At 57.4% G+C, this 20,167-nt stretch overlaps 1 protein-coding gene across 1 annotated transcript in view; it reads left to right on the top strand.

Moving 5' to 3' along the window:
* Nucleotides 1-20,167, top strand: part of ITGA11 (integrin subunit alpha 11) — a 106,531-nt gene that overhangs the window by 5,843 nt on the left and 80,521 nt on the right. Inside the window, exon 2 of the mRNA XM_062206210.1 lies at nt 16,967-17,078. Within this exon, the coding sequence (XP_062062194.1) occupies nt 16,967-17,078 (112 nt within the window). The remainder of the gene's footprint in view (nt 1-16,966; nt 17,079-20,167) is intronic.

Genomic DNA, 20,167 nt, shown 5'->3' with positions numbered 1-20,167 from the left:
GGCTCTGCCCGGGGTGAGTGTTTTCCACGTGGCGTGTGGGGCGAGTTAGGCGAGTTCCCATGGCAACGCCTCCAGGATTCCAAGCAGGATGACAGCGAAGGGGTTTTTGCCTGCGCAGCAGCAGCGCTCACGGCCTTCTGCCCCCAACAACGTTGCCTGGTAGGGCCAGGCACCAGAAACTCTTAAGCCAGGGGGGAGTTCCAGGGCCCAGGAAGGCGGGGCGCTGGGGAGGGGGATCGTCAGAGGGGCAAAAGGCTGCAGCCTTGGCAGTCTCCCCGGTGTTGGTTTCATCAGCCGGGACAGGCCAGGTGAGGCCAGAAGCCTGGCTAAGGCTCATGTGTCCAGCAGAGGGATGGGGGAGCTGAGGTTGTGTGCGCTGTGTGAGTGCCTCGCTCATCCCAGGGTCACATGGGGACTCGGAGTCGGTCCTAGGCTAAGGGTGAGATTGAAAGCCTAATTGGCTACACCCAGCAGGGGAACTTAAGGAGTGATGACTCAGCCAAAGGAGTGACTTTCTAAGGGTGTGTGTTCTGCAGCTGTGGCGGGCAGGTAATACTGGCGTGCTGTGGACATCCGCAGTGCCGTGGTCAGCCCGGCCCACTCCAGGCCCTGTCCTGTCCTCTGGAACTGCTCTTTCCTGGAGCTCACGGCCCCTCAGAGCCGGTGCTCGGTGCTGATCCTAAGGCCCATAAGCAGTGTGCAGGCGCGGCTCTCCCCGGGCTCATTCACACCACTTAGCACGCCATCAGTGCCAAAAGCAAATGCCAGGCCCCTTGTTTAAAAATGAACAAGTTCCAGATGACCACAGCAGAGTGCTAAACCCAGGGCAGGCGCACACCCACGAGGCCAGCCCTGCTCACCTGGTTCTCCCCAGAGCCAGCTATGACTCTGAGGTAACCGAGGGGCTGAGCTCCATGGAGCCCCGGGCACCTGCTTGCTGGGTTCTGGCGATCCCAGGGCCATGAAGGTGGGAGCAGCCCCCAGCCTGCTGAGCGGCGAGGGCAGGGACCCCACAGAGCCATTCTGAGAGCACACAGCTCGCTTCAAGGCCTGGAATCCAGGAGGGGCTTCTGTCTGCAGCTGCTGTCCAGGACCGCTTGGAGAACCTTTCAGGGTCAGGGCCCGGGGCAAAGCCGAGCAGCTGGGACTTGCAGGTCCTTGCCTCTCGCAGCCCCCGCTGTGGGGTGTATGCTGCCGGGATGATGGCTCTGAATAAGCAGTGACCCCTCTCACCTACCCACTCGTGCCTCCCCTCGTGTCTGTCCAAGACGGTCAGGGCCAGGAGGTACAGAAGCTTCAGCACATCCAAGACCCCTCCATCCTGGGTGGGCGTGGGAACCATGGTGTCAGAAAAACCTTTGCCCCACCCACCTCCAACACAGGGCCGCGCTCAAGGGGGCAGCCACAGGCGTTGGCTAAGCACCTCCCAGGTCAAGCGCAAGGGACAAGGGCAAACGCTCTCCAAGGAAGGGAAGTGGCTTGCTCAGGGTCACCCAGCACATCGGGGTCAGAGCCGGGGTTTAGCCAGCTCTCCGCACGCTCAGTTCTTCTCCCGCCACCCAGCCTGAAGTTCCGGGGGATTCGCAGCCAGGCGGGGCTGCACCCACGGCTTGGCCAGGCTTTCAGAGGCTTGAGCACCAGGTCTTTGGGGATTTGTCACTGGTGTCCTGTCCCTATCCCCCCCTCCCCAGGCCGTAAACTACTCCACCTCTGGCCCCACATGGGAAGAGCAGGAAAACCCAGGGAGCTGAGGAATGATGGATTTGGCTGAGGGTATCACCCAGTCAGGGCTGCCTGCAGCTCTGGGACGTGGGAGGTGACAGCAGGGGTGGGAAGAAGCCCGTGGGGGCCTTCCTGTGCCGTGATGCTGGGTCCTGCTGGAGCTGTTTTGGTGTTCAGGTGAAGGAAGCATCTGACTCGGGAGAGGGTCCTGGCTAACCCAAGCCAGCTGAGTGGGGAACAGAGGCCCCATCAAGCAGAAAGAGGAGGCCGGGTGGGGGGGTGCCTGGCACCTACCTGAGGCCAGTCCAGAGCTTTCTCATCAGCAGCCAAAGTGAGGCTAAGACCATTTCTTTTTTTTTTTTTTTTTAAGATTTATTTTTATTTATTTGAAAGAGTTACAGAGAGAGGTAGAGACAGAGAGAGGTCTTCCATTCACTGTCACTCTCCAGATGGCCGAAATGGCTGGAGCTGCGCCGATCTGAAGCCAGGAGCCAGGAGCTTCTTCCCGGTCTCCCATGTGGATGCAGGGACCCAGGGACTTAGGCCATCCTCTACTGCTTTCCCAGGCCACAGCAGAGAGCTGGATCAGAAGAGGAGCAGCTGGGACTAGAACTGGTGCCCATATGGGATGCTGGTGCTTCAGGCCAGGGCTTTAACCCACTGTGCCACAGCACTGGCCCCAACCTAGAGCGTTTCTTACTCCCCTCCTTAAACCCTTCATGACTCCCTACTACCATTCCATTGAATCCTGGTCCGAGCTCCAACCAGACCTGGAGTGGCTGACTTGGCCCCTGCTCGGGACTCGCCTCGAGCAGCGCCAGGTGTGTGGGCACCTGCACACCCTTGCAGCCCCCCAACAAGCCAGGCTCTGCATTTCTCAAATGCACGGGGCTCCCTCTGGCCTCCCCGCATCCCATGCTACCCTCCCTCTTCCTCTGGCTGCCTCCCACATATGCTCCAGTTCTCCACTTGGGTACCACTTCCTCCTGGAAGGCTCCCCTGATGTCCTCAATCAGCGTTCCCCTCCCACCACGTGGGGTCCATAGCTCTCGCATAGTGCCGGCCGTAGCAGGTGCTCAGTGAGTATGTGTGGGATAGACAGAAGACCACGTTGCTGTGGAGAGAGCTGCAGGCAGGAGAGATGGCTGACATTTCTTTGCACGCTCACTGATAGGTGGTCCGAGCACAGTAGCCTGCGTGAGCCCTGTGCTGGGTGCCCTGGGGATAGGCGGTGAGAAGTCATCTGTCTGTCAGGGAGCTCACGGGTTAGTGGAGAGAGTTTGGGGATAAATAATGACAGTACAGAGAGGGAGTAACAAGGACCACAGACAGCAACAGATACAGACTCTGGGATTTGGGAGGTGGGCGAGGAGAGAGAATCCTTGTAAGTAAAAGGAGGGTTGGCCTCGCAGCAAGAGGTGGGTAGAGGGGCTCTCTGGGCACATGGGCTGCTATCTGCTCAGCAGGGTTCTACAGCGTGTGCTGTGGGGAATACAAGTGGGGACAGTGGGCTGGGGCCCCTGAGAGAGGACCTGAGGGCCAACGAAGGCAGTTAGAGCTAGCAGATGGGAGCCGCGCAAGGTTTCTGGAAGGGAAGTGCCGGGTTCTGTGCTTGGTGAGCAGGTGGATGAGGAGCAGGTGTGGGGGGAGCAGGTGTTAGGGGATCAGAGGTGGGGGGGTGGGGGGGAGCAGGTGTGGGTGAGCAGGTGGAGCAGTCAGAGGACTGCTGCAGTGGCCCAACAAGGCGATGGTGAAACTTGAGTGAAGGCAGAGAGTGAGGAGTGGACCTGGGTACGGATCCCAGCAAACATGTGGCAGGTGAAAGGGCGGTGGCCTTGACCTGAGCAGAGAGCATGAAGGACAAGAAGGCTTCAGGAGGGGAGGGTGCGTCGGGTCTGGACCCATTCACGGCATCGACCTGCAGGGCAGGTGCAGGTGGCCCTTGGCTGGGAGTCAGGTAGCAAGTGTGAGTGGTCACCCAGACAAGTGCCTTAGTGCCCTGTGGGCCCGAGCAGGAACGCTGACACTCCGTCCCCTGTCCAGGCCCAGAGCCACTGGTTCACTCCCCAAATGGCTGCAACAACTGGGCCTGGGCCACACCAAAGCCAGGAATCAGGAGCTCCAGCCAGGTCTCCCACGTGGGTGCAGGGGCCCAGTACTTGGGCCATCTTCCCAGTGCATTAGCAGGGAGCAGGGTTGGAAGCAGAGCAACCGGGACTTGAACTGCTATGGGATGCTAGTGTTGCAAGCTACAGCTTAACATCAGCACCACAGCACTGGCCCTAAATTGGCCTTTTAATGCCATGTCCCACAAGCTTGTTGAAGTGCCTGCCCCAACAGAACACCTGTGAAAGCAAGGATCTCTTTCAGTTGTGTTTACTTGCCTAGCCCAGGCCCATGCCTGGCCTAATAGGCAGCTGTAGAAGGAATGAACCAACTAATAAAAATCTCCTCACCAGGGACCGGGTAAAGCCGCCACCTGCAGCGCCAGCATCCCATATGGGTGCCAGTTCGAGTCCCGGCTGCTTCACTTCCGATCCAGCTCCTTGTTGATGGCCTGGGAAAGCAGTGGAAGATGGCCCAAGTGCTTGGGTCCCTGCACCCACGTGGGAGACCCAGAGGAAGCTCCTGTTGCATCTGGGATGTCCATTAACCAACCACCCCCCTGCTTCTTAACCAGTCCACTAGATGGGCACAGGGCCAGCCCTGCTGTTGCCCTGGCCGCCTGCTATCCAGAGCTGTCTCTCCAGACAAGAATGGGTTGGGGGCATTGAGGGGCACTTGCAGGAGCAGGTGGACAGGGCAGGAGGGCAGCTGCAGGGAGGGGGCCTCAGAAAGGGGCAAGTTGGCTCCCAGCAGGCCCCGGGTTTCCTGTGGCTCAGAGAACACAAGGAGACACGGAGAGACCTTGTTTTGACCCAGCAAGGACCAAGGGAAGCAGACGTCTCTCATTCCCCCCACTAAGGGAAGTGGCTCCGACATCACCCACCCTCGGCAGAATGTGGCCAGGTCCTGCAGGGCCCAGAGGGAGCCGGGGGTGTCCAGAGAAGAAGGTGGGGGCTGAATAGAGACCCCAGGCCATGGCGCGGCCTCTGGGAACCGCAAAGCCCAGAACCTGTTCCGGTGGCTCAGCTGGGCAGCCTGCGCGTGAGCCTGGGTCCTGGAGGCAGCCCCGCCCCTTCCTCAGTGTGCAACCTCCTCTCCTAGGGAGGCGTGGCGGGACGTGTCTAGATGCATGGATCAAAGTCCAGTGTGGAGTGAATGACGGGTGTCACAGGGCCAGGGGATGGAAAGGGAGGAATGCCACCCGGCCACAGCTGACACCGCCTGGTCCCAGACGCAGTGGCTGGCGGGGATGAGGTGCTGGAAAAGTGCCACCAGCAAAGGATTCGTGGCCAGTGCACATGTGACAGGCCTTAGCCATGATGGCCCTGGGTGACAGAGCCACAGACTATGATTGGAACCCCAGCACTCCGACTCCAGAGACTGTGGTCCTGAGGGGTCAAGTGGCCTGCCCGAGGTCACTCAGCTGCTGCGGAATGAGAGCGAGAGCACAGACTTATGGGCTTCTTTGCTTTGTCTGACCAACATGATACAGCCACTGCTCACGGGGCCGCCCGGACCCTGGGGCCGTGAGCGCCATTTGCCGCCTTCCTGTTCCTGTCCCTTCTTCAGTGTAACCTGGCACCATCTGTCCTGCCTCCGACACACACACCCAAATTCCACTGCTTTCCCAGGCACGTTAGCAGGGAGCTGGATTGGAAGTGGAGCAGCCAAGACTCGAACCAGTGCCCACAGGAGATGCCGGCGCTGCAGGCAGAGGCTTAGCCCACTACACCCCACCCCCGGCAGCCTGGCTTTTGTGCTTCTAATAGTCTTTAGGGGCCTTGATGAAAACTTCCAGAAATAGAGCCCCGAATCTGACTGCAAAGCTACATGTGACGGGAAGTTGACAGTTGCGTTATTGTAACAGTTTGCTCCGGCGCATGAGTGGATCCATTGCGAGGGTGGCCTTTCCTTGTCACCACTTCATGAGCCGTTCTGGGCTTCGGGCCCACCCCCAGAGGCCTCAGCACCACGCACTTGCCTGCGAGGGTCCTTGACAGCGTGAACATCCCAGGTCAAACGGCCATCCGGGGCTTGCAACTGCCCCAAGACAGGGAGCTCACCACCTCGCAAGGCAGTCCCTCAGTGTGCAGTAAAGGCAGATGGATGCTGAAACCTTGAGTCACGGAACCCGAAAGCAACAGTGGACATCTGAGATGGTTTTGCAACCAGCAAAACCCAGCCTAACATGAAATCCGGAAGAACCTCTGCATAACCCCCAGGGGATCAAAACCCACCCCTCCCCAGCATCCCCGCTCCCACCGAGCCTAGCTGCTGGCATCTGGTGGATCTGCGCTAAGCTCTGCGCAGCCAGAGGACTTTGCAGAAGGGCGTGGGTGGCTGCACTGCTGGGCGGGCCCTGCTGGCCTGCGAGGGAAGCGCCCTGTATGTTTTTTCTTAGTTTACACTCAGTCGCAGGAGTAGCCTCGCCGAGCGATCCTCTGGGTCCTCATTACCCTACTTCCTCTCCTCCGGGGGGAAGCCCTGCCACAAATTGCATATTCTGAGCCTTGTCTTGCTCTTAACTTTACCCAAACACTCCCTGGGCTGGGGCTAATCCCGGATGCATGGGGCCGTGGAGCCACACACCCATGACAAGCAGGACACAAGCTTGGGAGTTGGCAAATCAAAGCCAAACTGTCTGAGCCCCTGGAGCCGGTTACTATGTTTGGAAAGGGAGGGACTCACTGTCCAAGTTGGCTCTCTTTGAAAAGGCCTGTGGCCAGGGTCAGAGAGGGCAGGGCCGCCACGTACAGCTGCACAGGCTGTGCACTGCATAGCCTCCACCAACTCCAGTGTAAACAACGGCCTGTGTACTTGTGGAGTGCTGTGACCCCAGGGGGAGGGGGAGGGGGAGGAAAACGGCAGAGGTGTGTGCCTACAGAGTTCTTTAAATCCAACACAGGGATGTAGGGCATCTAGTCCAGTGTTTGTCTTTTACAGATGAGGGATAGGAAGAAGAAAGAACTGGCCCAGAGGCACAAAGCAAGTTAGAAGGCATGCTGGGATCAGAACTAGGGCTCCTGAAGCCGAACTCAACACCGTCGGTGCCTTCCCTCCCCAAGGCTCTGAGATCGCGGACGCTGGCAGCCCCTCATCAGCAGGGCAAGGTCCTAGAGACCTGCGTGTTTCCCTTCCACAAACGCTCAGATATGCTAACGGGGTGCTAGGCCTCGCTCCAGACGCTACAGATAAAGCAGGGAGGCGGATCCGGTCCCTTCCAGGGTGCTGCTGGAGAATGGTTAACACCAACTTCTTCTCTTGGGGTAGTGTGCAAAGACTTCTTTCCATTGTTGTTCGTGCCATCGGCCAAGGACCCTGGTGTAAATCCTCCTGCTGTGGTCAAGGTCAAGCTCGCAAAATGACATCGCTGAATGAGGCCGGTGCACCATCCGTCAGCTCTGGGGAGCAGGCGCCAGCAGCCCCCGCTCCTGGCCCTGCGGCTGGTAAACTCTGGTGCGAGAGCACACAGCCCCCAAGCAAGCAGACGGCGCTGGGAGCCCCCTGTGGTCACCTTTCCTTCTGAAAGGCATAAAGGAGATGCCAGGAGGTTGGTTCTTCCTAGCATGGGCCGAGCCGACAGAACTGGAGCCTGAGAGGGAGCAGCTGAGCAAGGACCTTGGGCAAGAATGTCCCGGGCCAAGGGAGCAGCAGGTGCAAGGATGCCACGGTGGGAAAGAGCTGGGTGTGCTCCAAGAACCTGGAGAAGGCAGGGCCTGCGGGGCCTGGGGGGCCCCCGGGGAAGGGTCTGGAATCTCTTGTCATTCCATGGGGGACTCCAGGGGGCTCGGAACCGCAAAGCAGCAGCCCTGACTGACATGGTTCTCAGATCACTCCAGCTATGAAGAACTCGGCGGTGGGCTGAGACTCCTGCTTGGTCTGAGTGGTCCCAAAGGAGGCGGGGCAGGGTGGACGCATGGGGGGCGGGGATGAGGCAGAACCTGCAGGACTGACAGAGCAGAAGCGGAGGGGAATCCGGAGGAGCCACTTGCCTGCTTCAGACCTGAACCATCTGCAGGGTGGCTGTGCGTGCCCGGCCTGCGGCTGCTGTCTAGGGTTCCCACTGCCACGAGAATACTTCTACCAGGAGGTCCCCTGGCCTCCTGGCCATCCTGGGTGAAGGTCAGGTTCATCGCCCCAGGGAGCACCTTCCCGACCGTTTCTAGGGAGCCAGCCAAGGCTCGAGGACTCCGCTAACCCAAAACCTGGAAACCATCCAGCCCCCAGTGGTCGGCCGTGCCAGTGCCGGGATCCAGGGCTCTGCTCCTGGGACAGCGGACGCACTGGCCAAATGCAACCCCTGCAGGCCAGGCCTCAGGGCAACCCTGAGACACGTGCTCAGAACCCCTGGCTGCCAGGCTGCGGGCCTGCTGCTTCCCCAGTGAGATAATTCCCCTCGGGAGGCCTCTGAGGGCACAAGATCTGGTTCAAGGTCACACAGGCAGATCCCAAAGGAGAAACCAGAGCAGCCTGAGCTCTCAGGAGGCAGGTGTTCTCATCCCAGGTCCCCATCTCTGAGCCCTTGCACCAGCTGTGCTAAAGTTAGGGGTCCAGGCTGTGGCCTTTGACCTCAGCATCGGACACTCCAGCCGTTCTCTCCCCACCCACACCGCCGTCGCTCTCATTCCTAGCAGATCCCAGGAGGAGTACAGCCTGGCTCAGTTCAAGACCACACAGGCGTGACATGGTCCCAAGGAAGCAGTGCACCCAGGCTGGGGTCAGCTGTTTTGAATGAGGAGTGTGACCGGGACGGTGCTGGCGCCCAGCCCACTTGCCCCGAGCGCTCTGGGGCTCTGCTGGGCTTCCGTGGAAAGGTGACCACATCGCCTGGACTCCCACCAAGGCCTCCGTCTTTCTAACCCCTGGGTGTGTCCAGAAGCCATAGCCAGGGGCGGGGCGCTGCAGCCAAGTCTCCAAGGCGCCAGCATGGGTGACGCCGTGCCCTGGAGGCCGATTTGCTTGAACCTTTGCCATTGGCACAGGGACACAAACTCTTGTCATCCATGCCCGGAGCTTTCCCTTCCTGAAGGGACCTGGCTCCGGCCCACCGAAACGAGTGTGCAATTGCTACATGCAGCCTGGCCTCCCACTCCACACTCCACACTCCTCGGACACTTGCTCGCGGGTCCACAACTGGAAGTCAGCTGGGGTTGGCCCAGGGGAGCCTGCCTGATGTGTGCCAGGGTGGAGGAGGGGAAGCCCCAGCCCTGAGGGCTCAGCGACTCTGCATGGACACGCGACCCGGTTCGTGACAAAGCTGAGACGGACAAGCGTGCTGCTGGCCCTTCCCCCGCCACCGTAGCCCCTGGAGACCAGAGGTTAGGGAGAACAGTTAGTGCCGCAGCTAAGACGCTGCTGGGGACAGCTGCCTCCCACAGTGGAGGGCCTGGGTCCAAGTCCTGGCTTGGCTCCTGAAGCCAGCTTCCTGCTACTGTGCACCCTGGGTGGCAGCAGGTGACAGTCCGATTCACTGGGTTCCTGCCACCTACATGGGAGACCTGGGTGGGCTTCCTGGCTACCTGCTTCAGCCTCAGCCCAACCCTGGCCAGTGAGGGCATTTAAGGAGTAAACCAGCATGTGGGAGCGCTCTCTCTCTCTCTCTCTCTGCCTCTCAAATGAAGTAAATAAAAAAAAATTTTTTGAAGAAATGTTGGGGGGGAGGGGTGAAGGAAAAAATGCCAGAGAACTGGTGCTGATTCCAGGCCCCCTCCCCCAGTGCCACCCAGGAAAAATGGGAGCTCCTGCCCGCGCAGGTGCAGCTGCGGCATCAGGTGGAGTCCAGGGAGCGAGCTGGGGCCAGGACACTGGCAGCAGGAAGGCTGCAAGGGATGCTCGCTCCCGGGCTCTCCCCAGCGCCTTCCTCTTCCCACCCTCAGCTCAAGTCCGGGCCAGCACCCTCAGCGCCCTGGCTCCATCCTTCCTGGAGACCTGGTCTCTCGTGTCCAGTCTGTTGCCATCAGGAATTCACCAATCAGTTCTCTAGTCAACAGGATCTGAGGTGTGGGGATGCAGGATGGAGAGTTTTGAAGGAGAAGATGCAGCTAGAGGGGGATTAGCCTGGGGGAGAGCCCTCCAGTGAGGGTGGAGGAGCCGAGGAGAAAGGTGGGTATGGTGGCATAGAGTGAAGCCCGCTCAGGGTGCCCGCACTTCATCGCCGAGGGCATGGGATCGAGCCCCGCGCCCACTTTCCATCCAGCGTCCTGCTCATGTGCACCCTGGGAGGCAGCGGAGGATGGCTCAGATACTTGGGTCCCTGCCACCCACATGGGAGACCCGAATGGAGTTCCTAGCCCCAGGTGTCTGCCTGGCCCAGAACTGGCTGTTGCAGGCATTTGGGGAGTGAACCAGTGGCTCTCTCTCTCTGTCTCACACCTTCTCATTCTCATTCTGTCTAATAAATACAAATAAACTTTGTTTTTTAAATTAGTTATTTATTTATTTGAAAAGCAGATTTACAGAGAGGCAGAGAGAGAGAGAGAGAGAGAGAGAGGTCCTCCATCTGCTGATTCACTCCCCAAATGGCTGCAACAATCCAAAGCCAGGAGCCAGGAGCTTCTTCCAGGTCTCCCATGTGGTGCAGGGCCCAAGGACTTGGGCCATCCTCCACTGCTTTCCCAGGCCACAGCAGAGAGCTGGATCGGAAGTAGAGCAGCCAGGACTCGAACTGGCGCCCATATGGAATGCTGGCACTGCAGGTGGTGGCTTTACAGCGCCGGCACCACAAATAAGCTATAAAAAGGAACTAAAGAGAGCAGGGTTCTGAGAAGCAACCAGGTGACACAACATGGATGAGGTCTCGCATGTCAGATGGGTGACCTGGCCACCTGCTGACCTTTGTCCCACAGCGTTATCACCTGTGAGATGAGAATATTAAGATATTTACGTCTAAAGGTGATGGTAAGGGTTTTTGTCAATTGAGAAGCGAGCTTGGCACACACACGCTATTATTTCTGTATGTGTGATCTAAGTGGTAGGGGACTTGGGAAACTCAGGCGGGAAGCAGCCAGCAGGTATTGGCTGGACAAAAAGTTCTCAGACAGCGAGAAGCCCAGCAGGCGAGTCTCAGCAACTTCTGAACACGGGGCAAAGACGAAACACTGATTGTAGGTGTTGTCTTCCGAAGAGAACAAGGCAGATGGGAAACAGGTGCAACCCTAGGCAGACAGCAACAGAAGAAATGAGCAGCCAGGCAGCCCCTGGGGAGGGACTTCCTTGCAGCAGAGGTGTCCATCATCAGAGCTGGACCAGGCACAGCAACCAGCACGGGCAAAGGCACTGAGGCAGCTCCGAGAACAGGGAACCTTGATTCAGCTCAGTTCCGCTGAGGTTTACTGGGTGCCTTCTCCGGGCCAGGCCCTGCCATCCGGTCCTGCTGGCCACCCTGGGAGGGAGCTGTCATCCTTCCTGGCACCTGCTCATTCTACAACCACAGATTCAAGCAGCTGTGGATCCAAAATACTCAAAAATCGAAAGTGAAGAACATGGACAGCCTTTGTCTTGTCTTACACACTGAACAATGTAGTGTCAGAGCTAGTTACGGAGCAGTTACATTGTGTCAGGTATTATAGGTAGCGATTTAATGTGTGCAGCTTCTACCCAAATATTCGCCTTCAATGCCAGGGACTCCGGCGTCGGCAGATTTCAGTTTCCATGATGGATCCTGGAACCAGTCTCCCAAGGGTCCAAGAATTTTGATATCCACAATGGGGAGGGTCCTGGAATCAGTCCCCTGTGCATACCAAGAGCCAGCGCTATTATGATTCCATTTTATAGATGGGTAAACTGAGAACCAGCGAGGGCCACCCGCTTGGTGAAGGAACGCTGGCGCCTCCAGCCACGCCCTCCTGCGCTGTCTCCAGGCCAGGCCACCCCTCCAGGAGCCTAGCAGGAGAGTGGGAGGAGCTAGGCTTCCCCCTGCCTGGCTGCACGGTCACACCAGGAAAGCCTGCTTGCCACCTCAGGGTGGGTGGCCTCCCCTGGTCCTACACATCACCGTTCAAGGCCAGGTGCACACTTCCAGAAAGTTCCTGCCCACCCCCGCCCACAGCGGTCCTCCCTTCACTAACAAGCAAGGCGTTCTGGCTGCAATGCACACTTACTCCGTGGAGCTGGTGTGTGTGTGTGTGTGTGTGTGTGTGTGGCGGGGGTGGTCTCCATGCTGTCTTGTGGTCCCGCCCACCCCTCTCCAGTATCCTGGGAGTGCCCTGAGCCAGCACTGCAGCCAGCGATGAGCAGTAAGCAGACCCCATCCTGCTCTCGTGGAGCCGTGGTGCTGACGGGCGAGACAGGTGTCACCACAAGATCACACCCATGGAGGACAGCTAGTGGTTGTGATGTGAAAGGGAGGTGTGGCCAGGCACCCATCAGTGAGGTTCGGGGTGATCAGATCTCTGAGCAAGACCTGATGGGGTCCAGGTGTCAGGCAAGCCGCTTCCAGGTGAGGCGAGGGGAGGCTGTGACGTTTGTGCTGAGATTTGAAGGGGACCAGAAGCTCCCCAGAGGACCGGGCTTGTGCAAAGGCCCAGAGGTGGAGGAAGCAAGATGTGTGTGGCAGCAGAAAGGGGTTAGTGGTGACTGGGTTGCAAGGAACCAGAGAAAAACTCGCACAAGATGAAGCTAGAGACCTCACGGAAGGTCTTGGAATTTTTCCCAGGATCCCTGGAGGAGGAGGAGGGGGCAGAAGGGGAATGGCACGTGTGGACACTGGCAGACTCTCCCCAGCCTGTGAGAACACTCCCCACGCAGCCACTGAGCTGTAGGCAGGAGCTGGGCCACGCCCCTCGGCTCTGGGGACTGTGACTGCCCCCCGAGGCCGAGGCGCCAGCCTCCACCTTGACTGGCAGTGGTTGGAGCCCTGTGAGTGCCACGTGACGCTCAGGTTGAATGTCGTGACTCCGGTGCCATCACAGGACCGACTGGTGCTTTCTAAAAAGCAGGTGAGACTGAGAAAGGCAGCAGTGGCTGGTGTAACGCTGGCCACAGACCAAGGCAGACAGCCCAGCAATCACGGGTCCCTCCCTCCTCCTCCCCACTCCTGCCACTGTCATCACTACCCAGGGTAGAGAAGTGCCAGTTCCCAGTGTTCCTGCAATCCCTGTTGATCCCAATCACAAACAACTTGGCTGTGCTTGGCTGGTAAGGCGGTCACACATCTCTGCAAAGAGCCTGTTGCCCCCATGTGAAAACCATGCACCCTCAGAGAGGTCCGGGGAGCTGGGGGCAGGGCTGAGGTCAGAGAGAGGAACTTGGGAGGCAACGCCAGTCCTAGCCAGAGGGCACCTCACTGGGCCACAGGAGTCTGCCTGGTCACCTGCTTTCCCAGCAGGAACCCAAAGGCAGAGGAGGCAGGACCCGAGGGTAAGAGGGGGACCTTCTTCTCTGTTGAGATTCCCTGGCCTCAGTGTGTCCTCTAAGGGAAGGCTGGCATCTCTGAGGGTCACGGCAGCCGGCACCCTCCAGCATGGGATCTTATCATTCTCAGCCAATCAGATTTAAAGCCATCTACTTAAAGTCCCAAAGGTCGGATGGGACCCATCTCCAAGGGCTGGGGTGAGCTGTGATTGATCACATGAAGTAAGCACTCAGAGCCCCTGAGCAGCGCCTCAATAGGTTCTCGCTGAGGAAGAAGGGGTGCTCAGGCCAGATCGGGGTCCCCGCCTCCAACAACTCAACCACTCACGGCACCTAGGGAACCGGAGACTATTGCAGAACCTCAGCTGTGTGATGAGTGCCGCGAGGGCTGTCAGAGCCGGGGATGGCGTGGAAGGAGGAAGCCTGGGGACAGGAGGGAGGAGCCTGGCGGGGAGAGGAGGAAGGGCACGGCAGGTGGAGGGGGGAGCCAGGGCGCAGGTGCTGAGCAGAGAATGGGACTGGCAGCAGGGGGCTGGCAGTGTGGCCGCAGCAGAGGGTGGGCAGAGGAACCAGGGAGCTGTCACCTGGGGCCCCAGGCTCAGCCTGTGTGTGGAAAAGAGACAACCAGAGGAGGGCGCAGAGCTGAGGAGGGCGGGGCTTGGGCACCTGGGAAGGGTTCCTCTGGCTGTGGTCACACAAGAAACGCTGACAGAGGGCACCAGGTGGAGAAGGGCCCAGGGCACGCTTCAGAGTCACCTTCATGGCCCTCACCCTTCTGCAAGGCTGGGAGGTACTAGCTGTTCTGGACTCTGACAGCCAGAACAGGCGCTCCTGCCCAGCACCTCCGCCCATACTGGGGTCCTGTGCAGGAAGGGGGAGCCTGGTTCCCAGGGGGCACCAGGGAGCCAGAGAAAGGGTTGTCCATGCAGGAAATGTGCATGGCTTGTGCACGTGTGTTCAAGGGCATGGCGTGTGTGTGTGCATACAGGCGTGTGTGTATGCACATACAGGTGTGTGTGTGTACACACACACAGCTGAGTTTGGGCATGTGCACACACGCAGCTACACATATGTGCTGCTTCTCAGACATACTTAGAGTCAGGTCTCGCTCTGCCACCACAACTCCATGTCTGTGACCGCTCTGTGAGACACTGGCCTCCCACACCTGCATGGGTTACACTGCTGTCCCTCCCTGCTCCCCACTGGCCAGGGCCTGTGTTCTTCATCCCCTGGGCTCACCAGACCACAGTCCTCTTCCCCGCGACTGCCTGCGGCCTACCAGCCTGGGAAGCCCATTCGTGGGATGGGATGGAAAGCGAGGCACAAAGCAGCCAACGTGCTTTTCCTCCCACCCTACTCCAAGGCCATGGCACCAAGTTCACGTCCGTGTCACTTGCTGCCATGGGCCCCTCCCGCACCTGCAGCAGGTACTGCTCATCAGTCACACTCTTGCCCCCGACCCAGCATCGTCCTTAACTCGACGCTCCAGGCAGCACTAATGATTAACTGGCGTGAGTACGTGAGATGGCACATCAGGTCTCCCTGAGAACACGCCTGTGACTGTTCTTTGAGGCACAGACAGCGACCTACACAGGAACAAGGGCACCGTGGTGACAATGATGTCCTGCTGATTGAGTCTCACTGATCTAAAGTTTCGGCTCCTGGCGGGATCCCACCCCATCCGTCCCTTGCACCCTACATTTGCTGGTCCTGTCAGTGGTGACAGCCAGGCAGAGGCTTGCTTGGACATAGGCTGGCAAAGGCCCTGGGGAGGAAGCAGTCACAGAGTCCTGGTTCTGACGCTGCCCCTGAACACAGGCCACCCCTGGACACACCTCTGGACCGCTCTGGTGCTGGGTCAAGTGCTTCTGCTGCGTGTAGGCGGTGCTGGCCCATCCCCTCCAGGTCCCATGAGGGCAGAGGGTGGCTGGTGTGAGGACGCCGAGAAACCCCACGTGGCCATCTCAGTGCATTTTCTGTTGTTCTGAGTGCTTTATGAAGAATGGGGTTTGTGTAGTTCATGACTCTGGAGTCCACGAGCACAGTGCTGGGATCTGATCAGCCAGACTGGAGTGTGTGCGAGAGTGGCCAGCAGGGGCCTGTGCAGAAGAGGTGAAACACTGGCTGTACCTTTGCTTTCCTGGCCACTTTGCAGAATCAGTCCAGGGGAACCAGCTCCCTCCCTAAAGAGCTGATCCAGTCTTTAAAAAAAAAAAAAATTATTGAGGCCAGCGCCGCGGCTCAATAGGCTAATCCTCCGCCTAGCGGCGCCGGCACACCAGGTTCTAGTCCCGGTCGGGGCACCGATCCTGTCCCGGTTGCCCCTCTTCCAGGCCAGCTCTCTGCTGTGGCCAGGGAGTGCAGTGGAGGATGGCCCAAGCCCTTGGGCCCTGCACCCCATGGGAGACCAGGATAAACACCTGGCTCCTGCCATCGGATCAGCGTGGTGCGCCGGCCGCAGCGCGCTACCGCGGCGGCCACTGGAGGGTAAACCAACGGCAAAAGGAAGACCTTTCTCTCTGTCTCTGTCTCTCACTGTCCACTCTGCCTGTCAAAAATAAAAAAAAAATTAAAAAAAAATTATTTATTTGAAAGGCAGAGTTATAGAGGCAGAGAGAGAGAGAGAGAAAATCCTCCAGCCACTGGTTTACTCCCCAACTGGCCGCAATGGCCAGAGCTGGGCTGATCCCAAGCCCAAGAGTTTCTTCCAGGTCTCCCACACGGGTGCAGAGTCCCAAGGACCTGGGCCATCCTCTACTGCTTTCTCAGGCCATCGCAGAGAGCTGGATCGGAAGTAGAGACCTGGGACTCAAACCAGTGCCCATATAGGATGTCGCACCGCAGGCAGCAGCTCTACCACCACACCACAGTGCCAGCCCCTAATCCAGTCTTGACAGTCCTGACCCTGCCTCTCCAGAGAGACATCACTCCATTCCTGAAGGTGCAGCCCCCATGACCTACAGATCTCTCAAAGTCCCCTCCTAACACCCTGACAGTGGGAGTTGAACTTGAACATGAGTTCTAGTGGGGACCAGCCACACCCAGACAACAGGGCCACAGAGGTGTGAGTTGTCATCTCTTGTGATTTCCCCAAAGGGCAAAGCGCTTGGCTCAGCGCAGGATTCGTCTGGAAGAATCGATTGATTGACACGTGACTTAGCCACACAGGGACGACTCTTGGGGCCAGGGCTGGATGGGACTTCTCTTCACCCGTAGCTGCCCAGCTAAGTGGCAGTCCCTGCTAAAGCCAGACAGAGCCTCGCACACAGGCGCAGAAGGACATGGCCAGGCAGCAGGGCTGGCGCCCGGGGCCACGAGGACCCCAGGCTCGGGCAGGAGGTGGGAGCCCAGTTCCCTGATTCCTTAGCAGGCAGAGACAAAAGAAGGGAGGAAGAGGGAGAGAAAGGGGGGTGGGGGGAGAAGAAACAACAGAAGCTAGGGGACGCAGGACTGGAGGAAGGAGTGAGGAGTTGGGGAAGGGAGCCTTCTCCTTCCATGAGACCAGGACTCTCCAGGACAGGCAGAAACTGGCTCTTCCTAGGAGTAGTTTTTGTGCCTCCCCCATCAGTTTATGGGGAGGGTCTGGGCCTCTCCCATCCGACTGGGGACTTGCTCAAGCAGAAACCATGTGAACCACAATATGCAGGGGCTTCTCGGATCCAGGGGAAGCTACTGTCCCCATGGCTGAGGCCCTCTGGGGCGGGTCACCTGCAGCGGGCCCTCGCACAGCCCGGGGGCCTGTACCTCCCCAGCTTGACACCCCGCTTCCCCTCTGTGGCCACTCCAGGGTTCACAGACACCTTCAACGTGGACACCAGGAAGCCCCGGGTCATCGCCGGCTCCAGGAGCGCCTTCTTCGGCTACACGGTGCAGCAGCACGACATCGGAGGCCAGAAGTGGTGAGTGAGACCCACGACCCACGCACCTGGCCAGCGGCTGGTGACCCCCGTCCCCAGCAGACTGGACTGTACCCCAGCCCGTCACAGGCTGAGACAGACCCTGCCCCAGCCATGCAACATGAGCACTCGGTTTCTCAGGCCCTGTGTCTTCTCATCTGTGAACTGGGAATGGGCTGGGACAGCATAGGTGTTGGGCAGCCCCTTCCTGTGGCCCTCAGGGACTCAGTGTCTCATCAACAGGGGACAGCACCTCTGCCCCCGTCCACGAGCAGAGTCGTTGGGGTGCCCCTGAGAGTTGGATGTTGCAGCACAGCAAGCCTGGGGCAAAGGGAGTGAGAGCAAGGCCGGGGTGGGGGGGCACAGAAAGTCCCCAGGACCCCTCCAGGCCAGGAGCAACCAAGAGGAGGCAGACTCACCTCCCAATTTTAAAATAACTGAATCACAGCAGGCTTTATCATATGATCTGCTATTGCAAGTATGCAAATGAACAAGGTACGCACGCGACCGACAGGACTCATCTTCAGATGATGGGATCACCCGTGATCCCACACACGATCCTCATGGACCCCACTGCCCCTGCCCCTTCCAGGGTGGCTGGGGCCAGGCCTCTGAGAAGGCCTTGGGGATTAATCTATCCCGGGAGACCGCAGCGACAGTGGCCATCAGTGTCCTAAGCTGCCTCCCCCAACCCTGTCTGCTGCTCCCCACCCTTCCCACCTCCGCCCCTGGTCCTTGTGCTCCGCCCTCCAGCCACGCTTGCACCTGGCCAGTTGCCCAGCTCTCCAGGCCTTCTCGGCGGGTGCCCCTGCCTCCTGCTGCCTCCCCCACTCCCCCACCCCACCACCCCATCTGCACAATTCTCTCCTGGTCTTCCTTCTTTCCTTTCCTCCTACTTTTTTTGGAAAGGGTATCTTATTATCTTCCTATGAAAGGATGACTTACATGGAATAAAGTACCTTGTGTGCACAGCTCAGTGGACTTCCGCCTGTGTGCCCACACACGTGTTCAGAAGCCTCCAGCTTCCAGAAGGCTCCGCCGAGCCCCCTCCCCGTTAGTGCCCCTCCAGGGAAGCACTGCTCCAACCCCTATGGCCATAGGTCGGTTTTGCCCGTTTGGGACTTCACATCGATGAAGGGCTCATTTATATCTGACCCCTTTTACTCAGCACCATATCCGTAAGGATGTTTCACAGCTGTGCAGCATCCTGTTGAATGAATGTATCACTGTTTGTTTATTCTACTACTGATGGATACTTGGATTGTTCCCCTGTTTGGCTATTTCACATGAAGCCACTACCAACATTTTGTAAATGTCTTTTGTCGGACACATGGACTCCTTTTTACTGGATATATACCCAGGAGGAGGGTTGCTGAGTTCAAGGGTAGGTACGTGGTTAACTTTAGGAGGATCTGCCAAGCATTTTTTCCGGGGTGGTTTACCATTTTACCACTCTCCGGAGTAACATAAGAGAGTTCTTGCTGTTCCACTCCTCGCTAACACGCGCATTATCAGCCATTGCAGCTGTGGGCATTCCAGGGTGTGCAGGAGCAGCTCATCGTGGGTTTAATTTGCATTTCTGTACTACTGATGCTGAGGAAATCTTCAGAAATGTACTGGCCATTCTGATGCTTCCTTTTGTCAAGTGTCTGGCTGAGTCTTTTATCCGTTTTTAAATTGCATTATGTATCTTTGAAAATTGATTTATAGGACTCTAAAAATACAACCTGTGTGCAAACCTTTGTTCAGACAAGGGCATGGTAGAGGTTATTTCTGACTCTGTGGCTTGCCTTTTCTTTCTCGGAGCATCTTTCAATGAAGCGAAGTTCCTGACTTTGATAAAGGCTACTTTATCCATCTACTTCTGGTTTTTGTGGGTCCCATTAAGAAGTCTTTGCCTCTCCCCAAACTGTAACGACATTCTCTGTCTACTTCTAGGTGTTACATGTTCTTCTTTCTTATGTAGGTCAGTGATTCATGAAAAATGAATTTTTGCATAACATATACAATAAAGGTCAAATTCTTTTTTTTCCCCAACATGGAAACCCGACTGATCCGGCACCATGTTAAAAGCCTCTTCCCCCCACTGAATCCTGGTGTCATCTTTGTCAAACAGCCACTGGTCTGCTCCATTCCGTTTGTCTATTTTTTCTAAATTTGCACCAACAAAAAGCTGTTTGGGTTATGACAGCTTTATAGCAAGTCTTCAAGCTAGGTGCTGTGACGTCCCCAGGTTGGTTTTGCGTTGACAAGGCTGTTTTGGTGGCACTAGGCTCAAATATGAATTTGAGAGCCAGCTTGACAACTTTCCCCCAGTAAAATGCGTTAAAATTTTGATTGATGTTGCACTCAGTTTTAGCATAGGTTTGGGAGAAATGAAGTCTTTTTTTTTTTTTTTCTTTTTTTGACAGGCAGAGTGGACAGTGAGAGAGAGAGAGACAGAGAGAAAGGTCTTCCTTTGCCGTTGATTCACCCTCCAATGGCGCGCTGTGGCCGGCGCACAGCGCTGATCCAAACCCAGGAGCCAGGTGCTTATCCTGGTCTCCCATGGGGTGCAGGGCCCAACCACTTGGGCCATCCTCCACTGCACTCCCGGGCCACAGCAGAGAGCTGGCCTGGAAGAGGGGCAACCGGGACAGAATCCGGCGCCCTGACCGGGACTAGAACCCAGTGTACCGGCGCCGCAGGTGGAGGATTAGCCTATTGAGCCGCGGCGCCAGCCAGAGAAATGAAGTCTTAATAGCACACGGTCAGCTCATGAATATGGATATCCTTTCATTTATTCAGCTTTTCAAAATTTCCATCCATGATGCTTTAAAATTTTCAATGTAAAAGTCTTGCATAGCTTTCATTTCATTAATTCTTACATGTTTGTATTTAGGTTATTAAAAGTGAAAATGTCTTATTTCATTTTCCAATTTGTTTGGCTAGTACATAAAAATGTAGTTGATTTATGCATATTTTATTTCCTGATTTATGCATATTTTATCTTGCAACTTTGCTAAAGTCAGTTACCCTTCCTTCCTTCCTTCCTTCCTTCCTTCCTTCCTTCCTTCCTTCCACAGGCAGAGTTAGTGAGAGAGAGAGACAGA

This window comes from Lepus europaeus, chromosome 11 (genome assembly GCF_033115175.1).
Source record: "Lepus europaeus isolate LE1 chromosome 11, mLepTim1.pri, whole genome shotgun sequence".
Taxonomy (NCBI): domain Eukaryota; kingdom Metazoa; phylum Chordata; class Mammalia; order Lagomorpha; family Leporidae; genus Lepus; species Lepus europaeus.
Note: the sequence above shows the minus strand (reverse complement) of the source record. Positions and strands in the feature narration are given on the sequence as shown.